This window comes from Aricia agestis, chromosome 19 (genome assembly GCF_905147365.1).
Source record: "Aricia agestis chromosome 19, ilAriAges1.1, whole genome shotgun sequence".
Classification (NCBI taxonomy): Eukaryota; Metazoa; Arthropoda; class Insecta; order Lepidoptera; family Lycaenidae; genus Aricia; species Aricia agestis.
In genome coordinates, this window is record NC_056424.1 from 8,816,796 (window position 1) to 8,835,517 (window position 18,722).

General features: G+C 33.4%; 1 protein-coding gene across 4 annotated transcripts in view; it reads right to left on the reverse strand.

The window, feature by feature from the left end:
• Positions 1-18,722, reverse strand: part of LOC121736708 (transcriptional activator cubitus interruptus) — a 95,502-nt gene that overhangs the window by 23,144 nt on the left and 53,636 nt on the right. For all 4 annotated transcript variants that reach the window (XM_042128076.1, XM_042128077.1, XM_042128073.1 and 1 more), the window contains one exon: positions 1,625-1,749. In XM_042128076.1, the coding sequence (XP_041984010.1) occupies positions 1,625-1,749 (125 nt within the window). The remainder of the gene's footprint in view (positions 1-1,624; positions 1,750-18,722) is intronic.

Below are 18,722 nucleotides of genomic sequence, written 5' to 3' on the forward strand. Positions count from 1 at the left end.
GAAAAAACTAAAACTAAAAACTAAGAAAACATTAACTAACTTAAAATAATGAAAGCTTAAGCAAAGAATAAGCGACAAAAAAACCATCAATGGGTTCTCCCACCATGTTGTGACAGTCAAGGTAACATCCCACTAGTTCAGTAGGTTTGTAGTTCATAGGATATCCATTGTCCGGTAGTAGACGAAACTTGATGCACTAACGCCACAACTACTTGACCGTTCAGTAAACAATACGGGGATGGGTTATGCGAGACACAACCAACGTAGATCAGGATTTATGTAGAGTTCTCGCGTACATATTGATTTATTTTTATTTATTAGTTTGATTTTAATGTTAATATATCAAATAATAAATAAGGAAAAGTAGTGAACCTTTTTTAACTATCTATCTATATATATATATATATATATATATATATATAAATGGATTTTCAATAGTGTTAGTAACGCTAAAACTCGAAAATGGCTGAACGGATTGGGCTAATTTTAGTCTCAAAATATTCGTGGAAGTCCAGGGAAGGTTTTAAAGTGACACGAAGTTCACCGGGAGAGCTAGTAATATATATTTTCTTAATTTGGTTTTAAAGAATATTACAGTTTATTAATCCAATTAAAATTATCTTCATTGTAGTACTAGAATAGCAAAAACCTCAACGTATTGTTCAATCCCATTCATTTTCCTCGTCTTCTAACTATTCGCACCTCAAACATGCCACGTGCTAAATTAATCCGTCTCGCATGAGCCGTCCAAAATAAAAAATGGCACCTAATTGAGCGTTATCTGAGGACGTGTAAGGGGAGCCTGGCTGCCGTAACTTGACACGCCGAGCAATTTTTTACCCATAAACAGTTCGGACCTGAAATTTCTGTGAAGGGTAAAGTTTCTTGCGTGCGCCATTTTATTTTGTTTTTGACGCCCTTTTTTATACGCTTTAATTATGTTATGACTGGTAAGTAGCGAGATTTTAATGATCATATCGTTTGATTAGTGAAAAAAATAATTTGAACTGAATTGTTTATTATGAGTAAACATCTACCATAAAATATTTGTGATTTATAAATTCGATATTTACAATGGACAAAACTAATAAACAAAATAAAATTATGATACACCGATATATTTTATTGAAGGCATCCGAGATATTTTAACTGGCTTACAAATAAGGGTTCAGAGAACAAAACAAGTTACAGACAAATGACTATAACGCACATTTCAGATGTGTTATCAGGGTTTAATATTACGCCTTATCATACGTATAGCGTTGCATTATGAGAATTGCATACACTCGTCCATGAGACCATGGGAGCTATATCTTATTACAATATTTATCATTATTCATAAACATGATAAAATTGTTACTGGCAGTTTATTCATGTGAGCTTTTGTGAGAATCGTTATAAGTTTATGACTTATGGCATATATTTCTATTATCAATTCTGATACAAAAGTGGGTCAGCATGTTTCCTCTACTGTCTTGATCCACTACGATAAATATTTAAATACTTTTGACAGTACAAAAAAAATTAACACACATGGAAACACAGCTTTAGTACTTTACATTGCACAAGGCACGAACCTATCTTTTCCTCTACTGATACTACCCATTAAATTGCTTGCACTTACCTCTTAAAGTATTAGCACCATATAGCGGATGGTCGTAAGGTACAGGTCTGTAGGCAGGGTGCAAGGCTGCGAGGTAGCTCAGCTCGCTCGTCGCGCCCGCAGCCGCCGCAGCAGCCGCTGCTAGCCTGAAACATAAGAAACAGGTAAGAAAGAGAAAACACATATGGAGGAAAGAAAAAGAGATGACGGAGAAATGAGACAAAGAGATGATGAGAAAACAATGAACGCAAGGGAACATTGAATGGAAGATGAACAGGTTATAGTAACAGGCATAGTTTTACAGGTAGAGAGATCAAGAATTCAAGACTCATAATAGAAAATTACGTGAAGATATTTTTATTTTCTCTGGTAAATATAATACGTTAATGTCGTTGAGAAGCATTTTTGGGACTAAAAACGTATAAAGCCAAGGCTAAGAATCTAAATGAGTCTGGAGGCATTTCAGGTGCAAATTAAGGGAGAGATACACGAAAAACTAGACATTTACATTATATGTCAATAATTCGAAGATTGGTCCGGTACAAAAACCAAAGTCATTCAGCTGGAACTAAATAATAGCGATGCTGTCCTCGGAGATCTTACATTAATATTCTGTTTTAGTTATTTTGTATTAAATCGGTTAGTTTTTTTCAGAATTCGGCGGTCCATTGTGTCCGTTTTATTTTTGTCCGAAACACTGATCTCAAAGATCTCCTCCAGATTTTTGCATAACGACCGCATAATATTTTGTATAATGGCTCTGGTTTCTTTTTAATATACGATTCTAAATTTTTAGTTTAATATTAAATATGCTGTTGAAGAAGAGTAGAGTTAGAGTTGAAAAAAATAAAGGCCCTACTTTTAGACTGGATGATCATACTATTAAAGTTAAAAAGTAGATAACCTTTAAACAGGCTTTATAATGTAGAGAATATAAAGTGTTTGAATAGGTTATTCAATTTACAATAAGCAAATAAACAAAAGCCACAAGCGTTTACCCACGAATAAAAACCGAATAGCGCACGCGCAATGCGCCCAGTAATAAAATTATTAAACAAATCAAGCTCATAACATAATAATGCAGCAAGAAAATTGTCGGGTGGGCTTGGAATGAAGAAATTATCCAACTTACTGGCCAGACGATTGCGCCCCTCGAACAAAGACGTAGCATTGAGAAAACGAATGAAAAAAAAGAAAAAAATATGGCGGCTCACAAAATAAATAAAACAAGTGCAAGAACACGCGCGCCTTCGCTCCACGTGACGTCTTCATGTAGGCTGTCTTTTTCGCACACAGGATCGACAATCATGATTACGTAAGCGGAAAAGGGACAACAACAGGTAAGAAGTCCCGCTAAATAGGAAGAAAGTTTTAAAAGTGCTGGATGTGAAACAAGTTTTACAGATTTCGCGCATACTACCTTTTTTGATTTTGATGTTTTTATTTAAAAGGTCGTCGAATATTACTCAACATAATTTGGACTCTGACAAGACATTGAAAAATTATATTCACCATCCACATAATCAGGGCATGAATTTTAATTTTTAATCAAGCGGTTTTCAATCTGGGTGCAAACTTTGATAGCGATATTCGTAAATAAGTTGAAAATAATCTTTCACAATTACTAACAAATAGAAATAGTAATACAATAATAAGTATACATGAAAAAGATAGAAGAAAGATTATAATAAAAACAAACATTAAAATTAATTAATCTCCTGATAAGTAACGCGAAAGGCAAAGCACAGAAAAACTAGATTCTTCCGAAAATAATACAGGTCTGATTTTGGATAAATATCATTATTATATATTATTATATCAATAACCATACATAGCAATTCCCATTAATAAGAGTTAATAAGACCCTCTTGCCCCATGATAGTATATCGGGGGTAATTAATAACTAGTACCGTCAACACGAATCAACTTTGATTAGCGAGATCCGTTACATATGCGAATGCTATTAATAATAATAAAATACACGAGACATCGTTAACTCTTTCATGTTCTTGCTCATCTCAGGGCCAAGACGGCGTGAAGATTATCAGGATTACAAATAACATCAATGGTTATTGATGACAGCAAGAAATAAAACCTGATTCGGACGATTTACAACCCTATCCATCGAAATATAGAGTCAAAAATCCAATGAGGAATCTAAAAGATATATAGGATGCTGATACATATTTTTTATGTAATATAGATATTTTAAATGTGATATCTATATATATAAAAATGGATTTTCAATTGTGTTAGTAACGCTAAAACTCGAAAACGGCTGAACGGATTGGGCTAATTTTAGTCTTAAAATATTCGTAGAAGTCCAGGGAAGGTTTTAAAGTGACACGAAGTTCACCGGGACAGCTAGTATTATATATAAATAATAAATTAAATAATCTAGAAGGAAAGATAAGTAGGTATTTTATACCCAGACAACCATGTCTCATTAATAATAAACTTTATAATGATAGAAACATAAATCATAAAAATATGGATTAAGTGACAACAAATTATCATAAAATTACGCTTCTAACGACGATGGGAATTAACTCAAAAATAAAAATTAACAGCAACATATTAAATTTATGCTCAAGTTTAGACACAGTAAATCACGGAAATGTTAACAAATTAATATCATTTCGTTTGGTGTTAACATAAATAATATTAACGTCTCCATAATACGTTCACGGTTCATTTTAAGTCGAAATATACGGCGGTGGTTTCGACAAACGCTAAAGCTTAATTCTCAACTCCTTAACACAGAAGACAGATTTATTAAGGTCTCACAGAAATCCGTGCAAAAAAATACGGCTCCTTTACTTGGCGTGATATAGAAGGATACGGGGTGATTTATTTTTTATTTAAAAATGTTCGTATCATTGACCTGCATGCAAATATTTGTGCGCCAGAATTGATCGTACGTTAATTAAAATTTATTCGATTTTATCTTAAATTATTCGATTGAGTTTGATTTTAATTGTGCCTGATAAATATCATTTTGTTTTAGGTTTATTAAATTAAGGACTTTATTAATATATTTTTTATTTATAAGACCGTATTTTTGATATAACTGGTTTATCTGATTTATTAACACGTCGCAACGATATTATAATTCAACGTTTTATAACTTTTTTGTGGCATTTTGAATATTATCTTTCTCGCCGCGAGTGTCAAATGTATTGTAATTTAAAATGGGGTTAAAATTAAGCTATAATATTTGCATAAAATGTAAATAATTAATCAATTATTGAAATTAATATCGATATAAAGTTCTCGAAATATGGGTGACATCAGGCACTAATGTCCCTCACTTGAACCCCTGGAGTGTGACACGGACGCACCGACGTTTTATTTTTCAATACGCGACCTGACAGCTCAATTAAAATAAATGAAACGCAATATGAATCACCCCGTAGGTTCCGAGAAGGATAGCCAGCGGGTGACCGAGTATTGTGTAAAACCGATGGTTTTCGCGTAAAATAAAAAATAAAAGTTGCGTCCCTTAATAACTACACAAATATACGAGGTCTACGTAACAATGTCCACAGGTCTTTGTGGAATTTATAAAAAAATTAGCATTGTGTATATTATTAAATTTATAGCTTGATACCTTGAATGAAAGTTGTGTTTTAAGCCAAAAAAGAAAAGATAAAGGCACTTATTTTGTTAGTCGTGTTACGTTATGGAGAAGAAGTATTACGTATTCATATCAACATTATAGACGCTCACGTCCGGGGAAATCAAGGAAGGTAGAGCCTTTGAAGTATAATACAGGGAAAGGATTATAATTTTAAATTTTTTAAGTTTACAGAACAAATATTTTGTATCAAGCATAAATTGGCAAATATCTAATCAAAATAAAAAAACTCGTTTTTTCTCACTTTTTCAGGGACAAGATTGAATTTTCAAAGGAAAGTTCTCAAAACAATTCGCCTATATGGTTTCTGATTTTGCCTACCACCCATTTCTAAAATTAAAAAATGGAAAGCGCAACTAATATTTTTTTTAAACACAATAACAATTGTTACTTTTCTGACTAGATGCGGTAAACTAATTTAACTAATTTTTACAAACTTTATAAACATAAATAACTGGCAAGTAGATTTTTCAAGAAAAAAAGTTTTTTTTTTCTCAAATCCTTGTATACAGCGTTGAGCGTGTTCGTAGCTACAATCACCAGCTAGTCCAGCATAAATCATACTTTGATATTGTGCGAGTTATTGCTAAATAAAATTTACCATAAATAACGTCACAATGGCCAGCAGTGGACAAACGAGTTACAGCAGTGTGAGCTTTCGACAAGCACTAACATATTAGGGTTGTCGCAAACAAAATCCTGCAAAATCCTAACAAAAACATAGGGTTGTCACTAATAAAATTCTGAGAAAGCCTTGGAGAGTTTTTGGCTACGTACGAGACATTGGAGACCCTTAAAACATTTTGTACATTTTCAGACACCTTAACGATTCATGTCACTATATAGTGTGGATAATGTTCAAAGTTTAGTACATAATTTAATTTTTTAACCCTAGATAAAAGTCGAATTCATAGTCAATACTTCAATACTACAAGATATACATGAAAATTGCGATGCTATTGGATTTTGGTAATCTTTGACGAAGTATTATTTTATTTGTGGAGATGACAGACAGGAAAACTGCTGTATTTTCTGATACACGTCAAGATCATGGTTGTATAATCATTTAAATAAAACAAAAAAAATCACAACATGATAATATTTTGTTAGCTTTTGTTTGTCAAACTTTTGGTAAAATCCTTCATGCTTACAGGCATACAGTTTAATGGAGCTTGATAGTATGTATATTTTGTCATTTTAGTAGCAGTCAAAATCATACCCGGATTCATTTTATTCATCGTAGACTAATTTAAATAAATGCAAAAATTTACAATTAAAGTATACAAATAAACTTTTTATCTGACCCATTTGACAAGTAATTAAGATAAACATGACCTGAGATTATACTTTACATATTTGTACTCATTTTATTTATATTTATGATTGTCTATAATTGAGTACAATTTTTTTTCTTGTCAAATGGAGCTAGATGAAGAAGGAGTTAATGAGTAATCTTTACTCATAAACTCCTTTGGTGACCATTGTTATCAAAATACTTTTGAAGCCATAAAAATATTAAATATGTAAATGCTTTGATCGTGAAAACAGGGAGCTGAACATAATAACTACCATTATTAAATGTTAAAATATACAGATCATACTGTATACTAGTTCTCACCGCAAAATACAAAAAAAAAACTTTTTTATGGTCATACTTTACTTTCCATTATGAAACATTTTTACTAACAAAATACTAACGTATAATATAGTTGACATCACTGTATCATTGTATGATAATTTCATATGCTACGTCGGTTCTAATGGCGCTCTTTCTGATTTATAGACCAATTAAAGTGATCTTATTATGTCGATGGCTGCCAAATAAATATGTCTTCATTATTATCTGGTCTAGTACTAACTGGTTTTATTGTTATATGGACATTGTAACAAGCATAAGTACCTTTATCACTAGATGTCACTCACAACTTACTCTTGCTAAATTCGGATATCGCGCAGAAAGCGTATTTTTTAAATAAAAACTATCCTGTGTAACTTTTCAGAACCTCAAAGTTATATATTGGCACCAAATTTCATGCAAATCCGTTCAGCAGTTATAGTATGAAGGAGTTACAAACAAAAACTTCCACATTTATAATATACTACGAGCTTTTGCCCGCGGCTTCGCTCGCGTTAAGAAGTATTATTATATACAAACTTTCATCCCCTATTTTAACCCCTTGGAGGTGGAATTGATCAAAATTCTTTCTTAGCGGATGCCTACGGCATAACATCTACCTGCATGCCAAATTTCAGCCCGATCGGTCCAGTGGTTTGGGCCATGCGTTGATAGATCACCATGTCAGTCAGTCACTTTTGAGTTTTATATATTTAGATTAGGTATCTGTACTATTTCACTTCTTTTATATTAAGACTGACGTTACTCCACTTGCCCCGTTTTGACCGAAAAACCAACTGACAGGTTCACGAGTTGACTTCAATGAACACCTAAATAGTTAATAGCACGCTGTCACTAACAGGCTTGGTCATATCAGCCTCAAACGTCAATCTTCATTGTCTAATGACGTGAGAAATACTAGCTTGTACCCGCGGTTTTGCACGCTTTCTCACCCTGATAGTAGAGTGAAAACATAATATAAGTAACCTATACAATTATATAAATCCGCGACTACGCTTTTGCAGGTAAAAAATCATCGAAAATAAAATAAATGTGACAAAATGGTTTTTGAAAGGAGAATCGCCCACTATACAACTATACAGCGTAATGCGAAAATGTATAAAAAATACAGGAAATAAAAATCATATTATCAGATAATATTTCTATTTAGTAAAAGATTGCACCCATAAAATATGATATCTACTTAACTGGCATAATTACTTCATAGAAGAGTTAGATTTCATCATCGTATAATTATTATAATATGTACGCAGCACATTCCATATCGTACGGCTGCGGTTATAAAAATGTCATAAAACACTGCCTTTAAAGATATAAGTACACTAACGACTGTTTGGTGATAAAAAAAGAAAATAATGATAATGCGAAAAAAATCACTGGTTGTAAATCACACAATCAGATCTTTAGTTTATTAGCAGGATTTTAAAAATATATTTTTTTACATAAATAAGTATAGGAAATTGTTGAAAAAAGTAAATCACTTCATAATAAAAATAAATTCAAGAAGGAATTTACAAAATTATTTCACTGAGAAACTATTATGTTCTTACTATCCTGTGCTCCTAAATTTTTATTAATGAATGCACAGCCATTCTTAAAGCGTACTAGTCGTAAACCGTATTTAGTAATCTCCAGTCGTTATGGTTGTGTTTAGGGAACTCATAAAACGCTTCCCAGGCCCTATAAACAATGATATGGGTGTGTAATAAATGGGCTGCGTATATATTATAATTATCATTATATTCATAAGAATGTTATTTCGATTATATAAATGCTGATACAAAGATCATATTCCAATTGGACGAGGAGTTATCTCTAAAATGGTAAGAGAGGTTGAGAGTAAAGGAATAGAGAGTGCTCTTGTGTACTGCGCACACACTTGGGCACTATAAAATTACTCCTGCGTAGCTGGCCTGGTTTCAATGAAACCGGCCACCGTCACCGAAACTGGTGTGGGAGCTATTTTTTTTTCTAAAATGGTGTGTCAACTCCTTTCTAACCTCCAATTATTAGAAAAAAAAATTGTATTGTGTATTGTTGATGATGTTAGCAAACAATCACAATTTGTAACCTATAAATTGTAGTATACAAAGATTTTAGTTACTATCCGTTCAATTCATAAAATTATGCATTTAACAAACAAAACTATTTTAAAATGACCCCATAACAATTAAAAGTAATAAATAACTTTATCTCGATGTAATAAGGTACGTTATTGATCATAGGCTTTTTCACTTCCTAGTAATCAGAAGTTTTATGATAGAAACAAACCGAATATGTATATAAACCGTGGCGAGATACGTTCGTACTAAAAATAATGGATTTTATGAGTTAAATTCAACACATGATATTTTTATCTCCAGACCTCACGCTTGTCATTATTTTTATGATTGACTTTACGATTATTACGAAACAGTACCAGAAATGCGCAGTTTGTTTATGTTGGTAATAATTAAAATTATTTCCTTACAACACAGATACATAAAGGCTATGGAAATGCTTCAAAGAACAAAAAAAAAAGGTTTTTAGGAATTGCATATTGCCATTAATTGACTAACTTTTAATTACGTAATAAATATCATAAAAAATGATTTCTTGAAAATGTTATATCGCTATTAATTTACAATCCATTACAAATTTTTAATTACTTCATATTCTAAAACGTTAGCACTACTAATAAATTAAATAATCCAACATTTTTCAAAATGAAAAAAAAAAACATTCTGTATACGCAAGGGACATTCCACGAGTAACTCGATATACCTTATAAAACGGATATGAATGTAAATAACTTATCCAATAAACGCCTGAAATGAGTTTAGAAGCTTTTTAATCTATATCAAGCGAAAATAAACAAGGCTGGCTTCGTAAACAATCCTGCGTCTGCGCATGTACAGTCGTGGAGAAAAGTTCTGATTAAATGTGTATGTATTTGTGTGTGACTGTACCGTCCATATTATTCAAAACTAGAAATTCCACGTGACTCCGCTAGCATAAGAAAGAAATTTTGCAAAAACCGTACATTTTCGATCAAAAAGCAGATACACGCCAAATTACATAAAAATCAATCCGGTACTTCGTAAGATTTATTTAATTATTTAAACATTAGTACGGATTGTAGTACTTCACTTTGTACTAGTGTTTGTCAAAAAATCGCCCCACTACTTTCTTATTTTATTGACAAATAAGAAAGTAGAATCAGAACTCAGAAAGTAAAATTTCTGAGTTGAGAGACTGATGCCCGTTTTCACCAACGATACCTAAAATTTAGATGTCCCTTAAACCAATATAAGGGGCACCTAACGCAAGTTTTGTTTTCACCGACGTTTAAGTAACACCTAAACCATTATAATTTAGGGGATGAATTGACAAGCCCGTAAAACTTAGGTGACGTATATTTTGATTAAAACAACCTATTATGCGATTCATCCGTCAAACCATTAGGTGACCCTTATAATTTAGGGGATGAATTGACGACCCCGTAACACTTAGGTGATGTATGTTGCAACGACGATGACGTTAGATGATGGTTGCCTTGACAATGAATCTGTTATCGAATGGCCGTCTGATATTTTACTTGTAAAATAGCGAACTCCCATAAAAATTTTCATACATTTATCACAAACCTTCCTCTTTAATCACTCTAACTATTAAAGAAAACCGCAATTAAAGGGAATAAAGGGACATGTGGACAGAAAAAACGACTTTGTTTTATACTATGTAGTGATATACGTCACCTAAGAGTTACACGGGGTTGTCAATTCATCCCCTAAATTATTGAAACAAAACTGACGTTAGGTGCCCCTTATATTGGCTTAAGGGATACCTAAATTTTAGGAGTTGTTGGTGAAAACGGGCATGAGTCAATTTTTTGATGTTCCTATAGAAGGTTTTAGATTAAATTTAATAATATATGGGCTTAATTAAAAAACGTAAAAATCCTCAAAACAAGTAACTTAGTAAGTTGACGCACGCTTGCATGTGTTTACAAATACGTCGCTTCCGGCAGGGTCATTGGTCTTTAAGCCATATCTACAACTTGCCACGGATATTATACATTTTTCCATACACATCACACATTTTTCTACTCATATTTCGTCATGTGAACGGATTATACTTTATTAAATGAGTAATCTGACAACTAAAATTTGTACAGGCGTGTACAAAATATTTGTTAATAAGTTCTCTCCATGACTTCGCTTAAAATAAATCACACTGGAACCGTACATTTTTAAAGAGCACCTATGTTCTTTCCCATAGATATGAAAGTCTAATTTCATCAAAATCGATCAAGTCTAGATCTAGCTGCCTGTAGAGTTTTTTTTCATTAAGTCAAAAATTTAAATCGCAATACGTTAACCACAAAATATTGAGTAGATTTTCTCCGAATATCCAGTTTTTTACGTAGTCTAACGACCGTTCCCAATATTTGATCTATCTCTGGTTTTGCCCTACTAGAGATAGGAATAGCTCACAATTGACATAAAATATATGTCTCTAATGTCTAATGTGAGCTATTCCTATCTCTAGTAGGGCAAAACCAGAGATAGATCAGATATTGGGAACGGCCGTAAGACATTTATTGTAATACCAAGAAGTTATAAGCATTTTATATCTCTAACGTAAGTCACAAATTCTCTCCTACATGCTCCATCTATACATATTATAAAACAAAGTCGCTGTTTTTTCCTTCATGTCCCTTTGTTCAATATTTGTGAAGGCTATAGGCTACATTTCATCACGCTGACTAATAGGAGCGAAGAAATAAAGGAAAATGTGGAAAAAACGGGGAAAATTATTTGAAAGGGCAAACTTGAACGCGCTAATCTCCGGAATAATCTTTCAAATCGGACCAGTAGGTCCGATTTGAAAGATTATTTCAGTGTTAGATAGCCCATTTATCAAGGAAGGCTATAGGCTATATTTTATCACGCTAAGACTAATAGGAGAATGTGGGAAAAAACGGGGGAAATTATTTTAAAGGGCTTAACTCGCGAACTACTGGAGCAATTTTTATGTTATTTGGCACAGATAAGAAGTAGACCACGTGAAGGATCATGGGCTATCGATTTTAATCATTTTTTCAGTGGCTATATCCATACTAATATTATAAATGCGAAAGTGTGTCTGTCTGTCTGTTACCTCTTCACGCCTAAACCGCTGAACCGATTTTTCTGAAATTTGGCATGGAGATACTTTGAGACCCGGGAAAGGACATAGGATACTTTTTGTCCTACAAAAATGCACGGTTCCCGCGCGATAAACTAATTTTGGAGCAACGGAGTTGCGGGCGTCATCTAGTTCTATTTTATACCCGTGCGGCCCGGCCGTGAGGCGCCGGGGATGGTCGCTAAAACTCTATAGTCTATAGTCTATACGCTTGACAGATAGTCTGCTAGAAGTTCATACTGAACTATACCTATTCCATGTTAACAAGTCTATTAGAAGTTTATACTAAGTTAATGTTGAATTGATACTTCAATGGATGCGCTGTATGCAGAACAAGAGTCTTGTGTAATTATGTAGTATAATCGGCAGAGGTTATCATAACCGACCCACCGATAGCGTATCTTGCGAAATACACGATATAACTCATAATATTTGTGATGGAAATATTATGTTTCTTTTGTATAGTTTTGAATATCTTATATATAAAATTCTCGTGTCACAATGTTAGGCCGCGAACTCCTCCGAAACGGCTTTATTGATTTTAACCAAATTTTATATGCATATACAGTGGGTCTGAGAATTGGCTACTGAGTACTTTTTATATTGATAAGTGCATTTGTTGAATAAATAATAGTAAATTATTACAACTCGAGACTGACGGCGACCATTGTTTGTGCGACGGGATAGCGATCGACGTTGCCATGGTGGCATACTTATTTAGTCACTTCAACAAAATAATATGGGTGAAATTATCTGGTGTATGTCATGTGTATGTATTATATATTTCTCTATGTGCGAAATACTTTATATAGCAAAGAAACGCTTGCCGGGACAGCTAGTTGTATATAAAAGGTTAATTAAGATATTATCATAGCGACATATAAAATTTTAGTAATTTAAAAATATAAAATCATCTTATGAGCACCCAAAAATATTGACAGGAACCTTACAAAACTTTTTAGCGACGTTTTGTACTTTTTTTTAACTAGCGTCAAAACTCAAGACACGTGACCTTATTAAAAAGTCGCAGGATCAAGACAGAGGGAGAATGGACCGCCGGCGCAACGCAGGAGAGGAAGTAATATCTCTTTCTACCTAAGCTACTACTAGTTTTCATTTCTGTCAGCACTCAGAAGCAAGCTGTAAGCTTCAAGTTGCAACCCATACTTTTCACGTAGTCATAATTCATCTACGTAATATACGCTATAGGGTTAAAAGGATGTTAGATGTATCACCCATCAGGCTTAGAACTAAATGAGCTATCTGTTCCGTACACGGAGAGCCTCGTTATGTCATTTAGAACAAACACACAAACAAATCCATCTCCACTTAGATTCATTACAGAGCATTCACCGCAAAACGTCTTACATTTATTACTGCACAGTCGTGCGGGAGCGGGGAAAACGCTTCAATATACGTTCATAAATTCCTCGAGTCTTCCATAGAAGTATTGGTGGTAAAATATGAATGATTGAGCAACTAATATCCACTTAAACAAGATGAAAATAAGTATTAACTACTATGAATTAAAATTTATCGTATTCTTTGAAATTGCAGTACAGGTTGGTACTACTAATATATATTCTGTGGTACAAGTAACATTTTAACATTTTATATGCCTTTTGAAACATGTTGAGTAAATTTATCACAAATAAGGTACGCAAAATTTATAGTGGTGTAACTTATTTTATTAAAAACTAATAACGTAATTAAGGTTCAAAATTATAAATAAAAAGATCCCAATCGATAACTTAATTAAAAAAACGTAAAATATTTTTGGAATATCACATGAATTTTTATTTTTTTTTGCTATGGGTGTTTACTTTATATGTAACATGAAGTCGCATTTTGCAAACGAAATGCTCTCTTAGTTCTTTCAAAATACTTGATAGATTTTAGATATTATTTTATCAGCAGATATAAATTTTCAATGTAAGGTTAATGGTTAATAATGTTATTTGACGACCTCTAGCTCTCTTTTGCTCAGTTGGTGGGCTACTAGTAGCTCAAGCCGGTGGTCGTGGGTTCCGCCGACGGAACAAAAAGTTTTTCAAAAAGTTCCTTGGTCTTGAATGTGTATTAAATATGTGTGTAGTATAAAAGTATTAAATATATTTGCGTTTTTGGTACCTGTAACACCAGTCCTTCAGGTACTTACCACGGGGCCAGACTGACGTGGTGTGAAGCGTCCATAGATATTATTATTATTATTATAATGCAATTTATAAGGTTTAAGACGCAGGCCGCTAGAAATATTTCAGAGCAACTCAACCAAATCAATTTGTCGTGCGGCCATATTTATTCCGTAACACTTGTGTGGCCGACTGTATTATTGATAGTTCTGGCCTTGTCCTGTCAGCGCTAAATTAACCCCGGTTGTCTTCATGCAAATGTAATTTTAGATTGGACGCAGCTAGGTGACGTTATGCCGGTCCTTCACCCTATGTTCCCAGGAACTTATAAAACCTCCTTGTACTAAGATTCCTGTATACCTGGAAGTATTTAAATATATTGAAGAGAATACAATACAATCATACTCTGTTATCTTTATTTGAAGCAGTTTTTTTTTTTAATTTTGGCAGATTAATGATCTGTCTATTAATTTGTTAAAGGTGTAAGTACCTACATAAAAATTCATTCATTACCTTTTGATTGGCTAACGATAACCAATCAACTGTTGAAAAAAAACTCCTACTCCAATAAGCTCAGAAACTGGGTATAAAACTCATTTTTAACATACAAAAATCGCTTTAACTCTACTTTTCATAATGGAATTTAATAGTTTTTAAGCCGTTTTATAAACTAGCATCGTAAGTTAAGAGGGCGACTAACCCAAAAACATCTATTTCCAACAATCAAACATCGTCCTTCTCTCTTCACACTTACGCCCGTCTTTCATATGCCAGGTGAAAAAGGACGACGCGGATTCATCGCCAAATTAGTTTTTTCTCAATAACTCGATAAATTATACAACATTTTAAAAATCCACTAGGTTGGTTTCTCAATGATAGAATTTTACACAATGTGTTAAAATATAAACTTACTTCAATGCACGGTTATGGCAATATAGAAAAATTCGGGAAAATTTGATGCATCTTCGTGTTTTTTTTTCTATCGAGAAAATTTTAAGATAATATAGTGTTTTTGCTCAGATCGAATTCTTGAAAATATAGTGTAGAGTCTAATTTTAGAAAATGAAACAATTCGGGGCTTGTTTTCAAGTATAAAAATGAATCATAAAATCGAAAATTTTGGGTTAGTCGCCCTCTTGAGAAAGTCATTGGACTCTAGTGCCACGTGTTAATACTTTTAAACACTAATAAAATAATTAAATAGTAAATAAACATGATCACCCCTTGTTTATATCGAGTTTTATGTGTCCATCGTAAAAATCAAGTCTGGCGTTTATATTAGGGTTTTACAGTGCTTAGGGTCACGACCTCTGGTACTGACGGATAGGTTATCTGAAGGATTGGTTATTAGGGCCATTACATAGTCTTTGATTGACCGCTCCCAATTAGAGATATTTTTGGAAATGATGAAAACTCTGATAATACTGTAGTCTGTGGTTATATTTTATGCAGTTATAGTCCGATTGCGTTAAGTTTGAGAGTTAAAGCTCCCCAAAAATAATTTAAGATAAAATAAGAAATAATTTTGGAAATGTAAGCTTTTGTGTTTGATTATCTTATATATAAAATTCTCGTGTCACAATGTTAGTTACCGTACTCCTCCGAAACAGCTTTACTGATTTTTACCTATGATGCCTATTCAGTAGGTCTGAGAATCGGCTACTGGCTACTTTTTATATTGATAAGTGCATTTGTTGAATAGATAATAGTAAATTATTACAACTCGAGACAGACGGCGACCATTGTTTATGCGACGGGATAGCGATGGACGTTGCCACGGCGCCATACTTATTTAGTCACTTCAATAAAATAATATGGGCGAAATACTTTATATATGGCAAAGCAACGTTTGCCGAGGTAGTATTATATTAAATAATATTTATTTAGAGTTGAACACCCAAATGTTTTTTTGCTTGTCAGCTCACTCTAACGAACAATAGACTCATTTCCCTGATTTTTTACAGCAAGGGAGCAATTGATCTCTTGAATAAAGGGGATTATCGTCATCCATTGCTTCACCGGAGGAATCGCAAGTGCCACTCATCAAGATAGTGAAAAAGTTAGTGATGAATAACAGTATAGAATGAGATTGTGTTCTGCTGTTCATTTGCCTGTACAGGCAAAATGATGAATGAATGAATGAAAATTCTTTATTGCACCAACAACAACCATGACATATAACAGAACTTAGTAACTATTGAGTAAAGAGTACAAAAGGCGGTCGTATCGCTACAAGCGATTTCTTCCAGACACCTATATAACTATAATATGGTAACAGTAGTAATAGATGGTAGAAGACTACATAGACAGCTAAGAGTGTACTTTTTCAGATATATAAGTACTTATATAAAATGAAAGAAAGACATCAAATGAAACACCATACAGTTTTTTCCCAATAATTATTACTCTCGTCCGAAACCAGATGGTAAGCGAAAACAAGACCGATACAGTTCTGTATCTCACCCCAATAAAACACTATATTTTATAACTTAATTGGTCGACAAATAAACAAGTTTACGATTTCGTTTCCACGATATAAAATTAGGGAAAAGCTTTGCCAGTTTATTGGCAAAGAAACTAATTCAGAAGTGGTATGAAAATTTATTTTTTTCTAATAAAAGGGATCAGCCTGTTTTTAGGGCTCAAAACCTTTGATCCATTAAATGATAATATTATGATCCTCGCTTTAGTAAATTGCATAGAGTTCTAGCTATAGCCGTAAAGTCTCTAATCTCTATTATTCCTACTCTTCATCTATCATTAAGACGGTCGTTTACACCAGCACGCTGGTATAAACACCAAAAATCCTGGCTGGTGTATCATCAAAATAAAACAGACATACACCTATAATTAATGGCGTCCAAGGGCGCTGAAAATTATTCTTACCTTAGAGCTATAAAGTTGATCACGGGAAAGGACACAACAAACGAACAAGAAGTATCCAGTTTCCGCAATTTTTTTTTGTAGACACGAAATCAGAATATACTGTAAACATGATTTAAATGGTAACAGTTTATAAAAATATAACCCCTACATGCCTGTATGTTGTCTCTGTAAACACCCACAGGTGTCTCGCCTCCGACTGTCGCTTTGATAACGTATAATGTTACCACATTTAAATACGATATTTGGACTTACTAAATTACTGATGGAAAAAGAGAGAGGAAGATGCTTAAGGAAACTCTTGTACTATATAACAATATAATTCTGTAAACTTGTGTACCTATACTGGACATAAGTTACTGCAGAAGGTCTTGAAAGCGCGAATGTAGCGTTAAATCTATGAAACGGAGCGTTTTGCTAAAAGAAGTTTTCAGTGACGAAAGCTGAGGCTTGAGAAGCCATCGAGTGTGTAATAGGTAGAAAGAATGAGAATCTTTAAAATGTGAGAAGCAAAGGAAACCAATAGGAATGGAGTGCAAGGACTTAACACTACTGAGACGTACTCCTACAAAAATATCCTTAACTTTTATAGGTTTTAAGGATTTAACCCTTTTTATATTCTACTATAATCTATATATACATAAAACTCAAAGGTGACTGACTAACATGGTGATCTATCAACGCACAGCCCATACCACTGGACTGATCGGGCTGAAATTTGGCATGCAAGTAGATGATATGACGTAGGCATCCGCTAAGAAAGGATTTTGATCGATTCTACCTCCAAGGGGTTAAAATACGGGATGATACTTCTTAACGCGAGCGACGCCGCGGGCAAAAGCTCGTAGACTATAAAAAGGGTTAAATCCTTTTTATAATCCTTGTTCTTAGGACTTGAAAGTTTAAGATTGTCTCGACTGTCGAAATAAGTCCATCTGAACCAACCCTTAAAGTTGCCAATCCGAATCCCACAGTAGCTTATGCGTGTATTGGTTATCACTAAATAAGGACTGAACCTGAGACCGAATCGCACATGGCCGCAATCTCGACAAGAACAATATCATGCAACGTTGCGTGCGCACGGTAGCTGTAGCGTCAGCAAAACAGGCTCCAGGCTGATTTAATGCTGGGGGATGTTGTTGTATGTGTGTTCATATTATATTACGTTTTAATGCGTAGGTGTTTATAATACTGTATTAATAAATCTTTGAGGACGATTTTTACCTATCTCCCGTAGTCTAATTACATAATTCGAGGCTTTGCATAATGAAGATACAATTTTTTTTAAACAAGCGTGTTTTAAACTATTATTTTAATCAAATATGTTCGATTTTTTCGAGATGATAGATAAAAAAAATCAAAAATATTTATTTTACATTTACAGTTTAAACTTAACAAAATAAGCAGAGATTGGGACCGCCTGGTAAGTATTATTACTTGTTTAACTATAAAATATAACAGGTAAGTAAATAAAAAGGTAAGTAATAACAGGTAATAGATGTTGCCAGCCGATATGTTTTATTTCCAAATTCGCTTTATATATATATTAGAACTCTATCTCAATATTTTTTACCTAAATGTGTTCAACGGCTTTGGCGTGAAACAGTATTTAGAAAGACAGACTTTCGCAGTATAAACATTGGTACTCATGAATTGTATTTA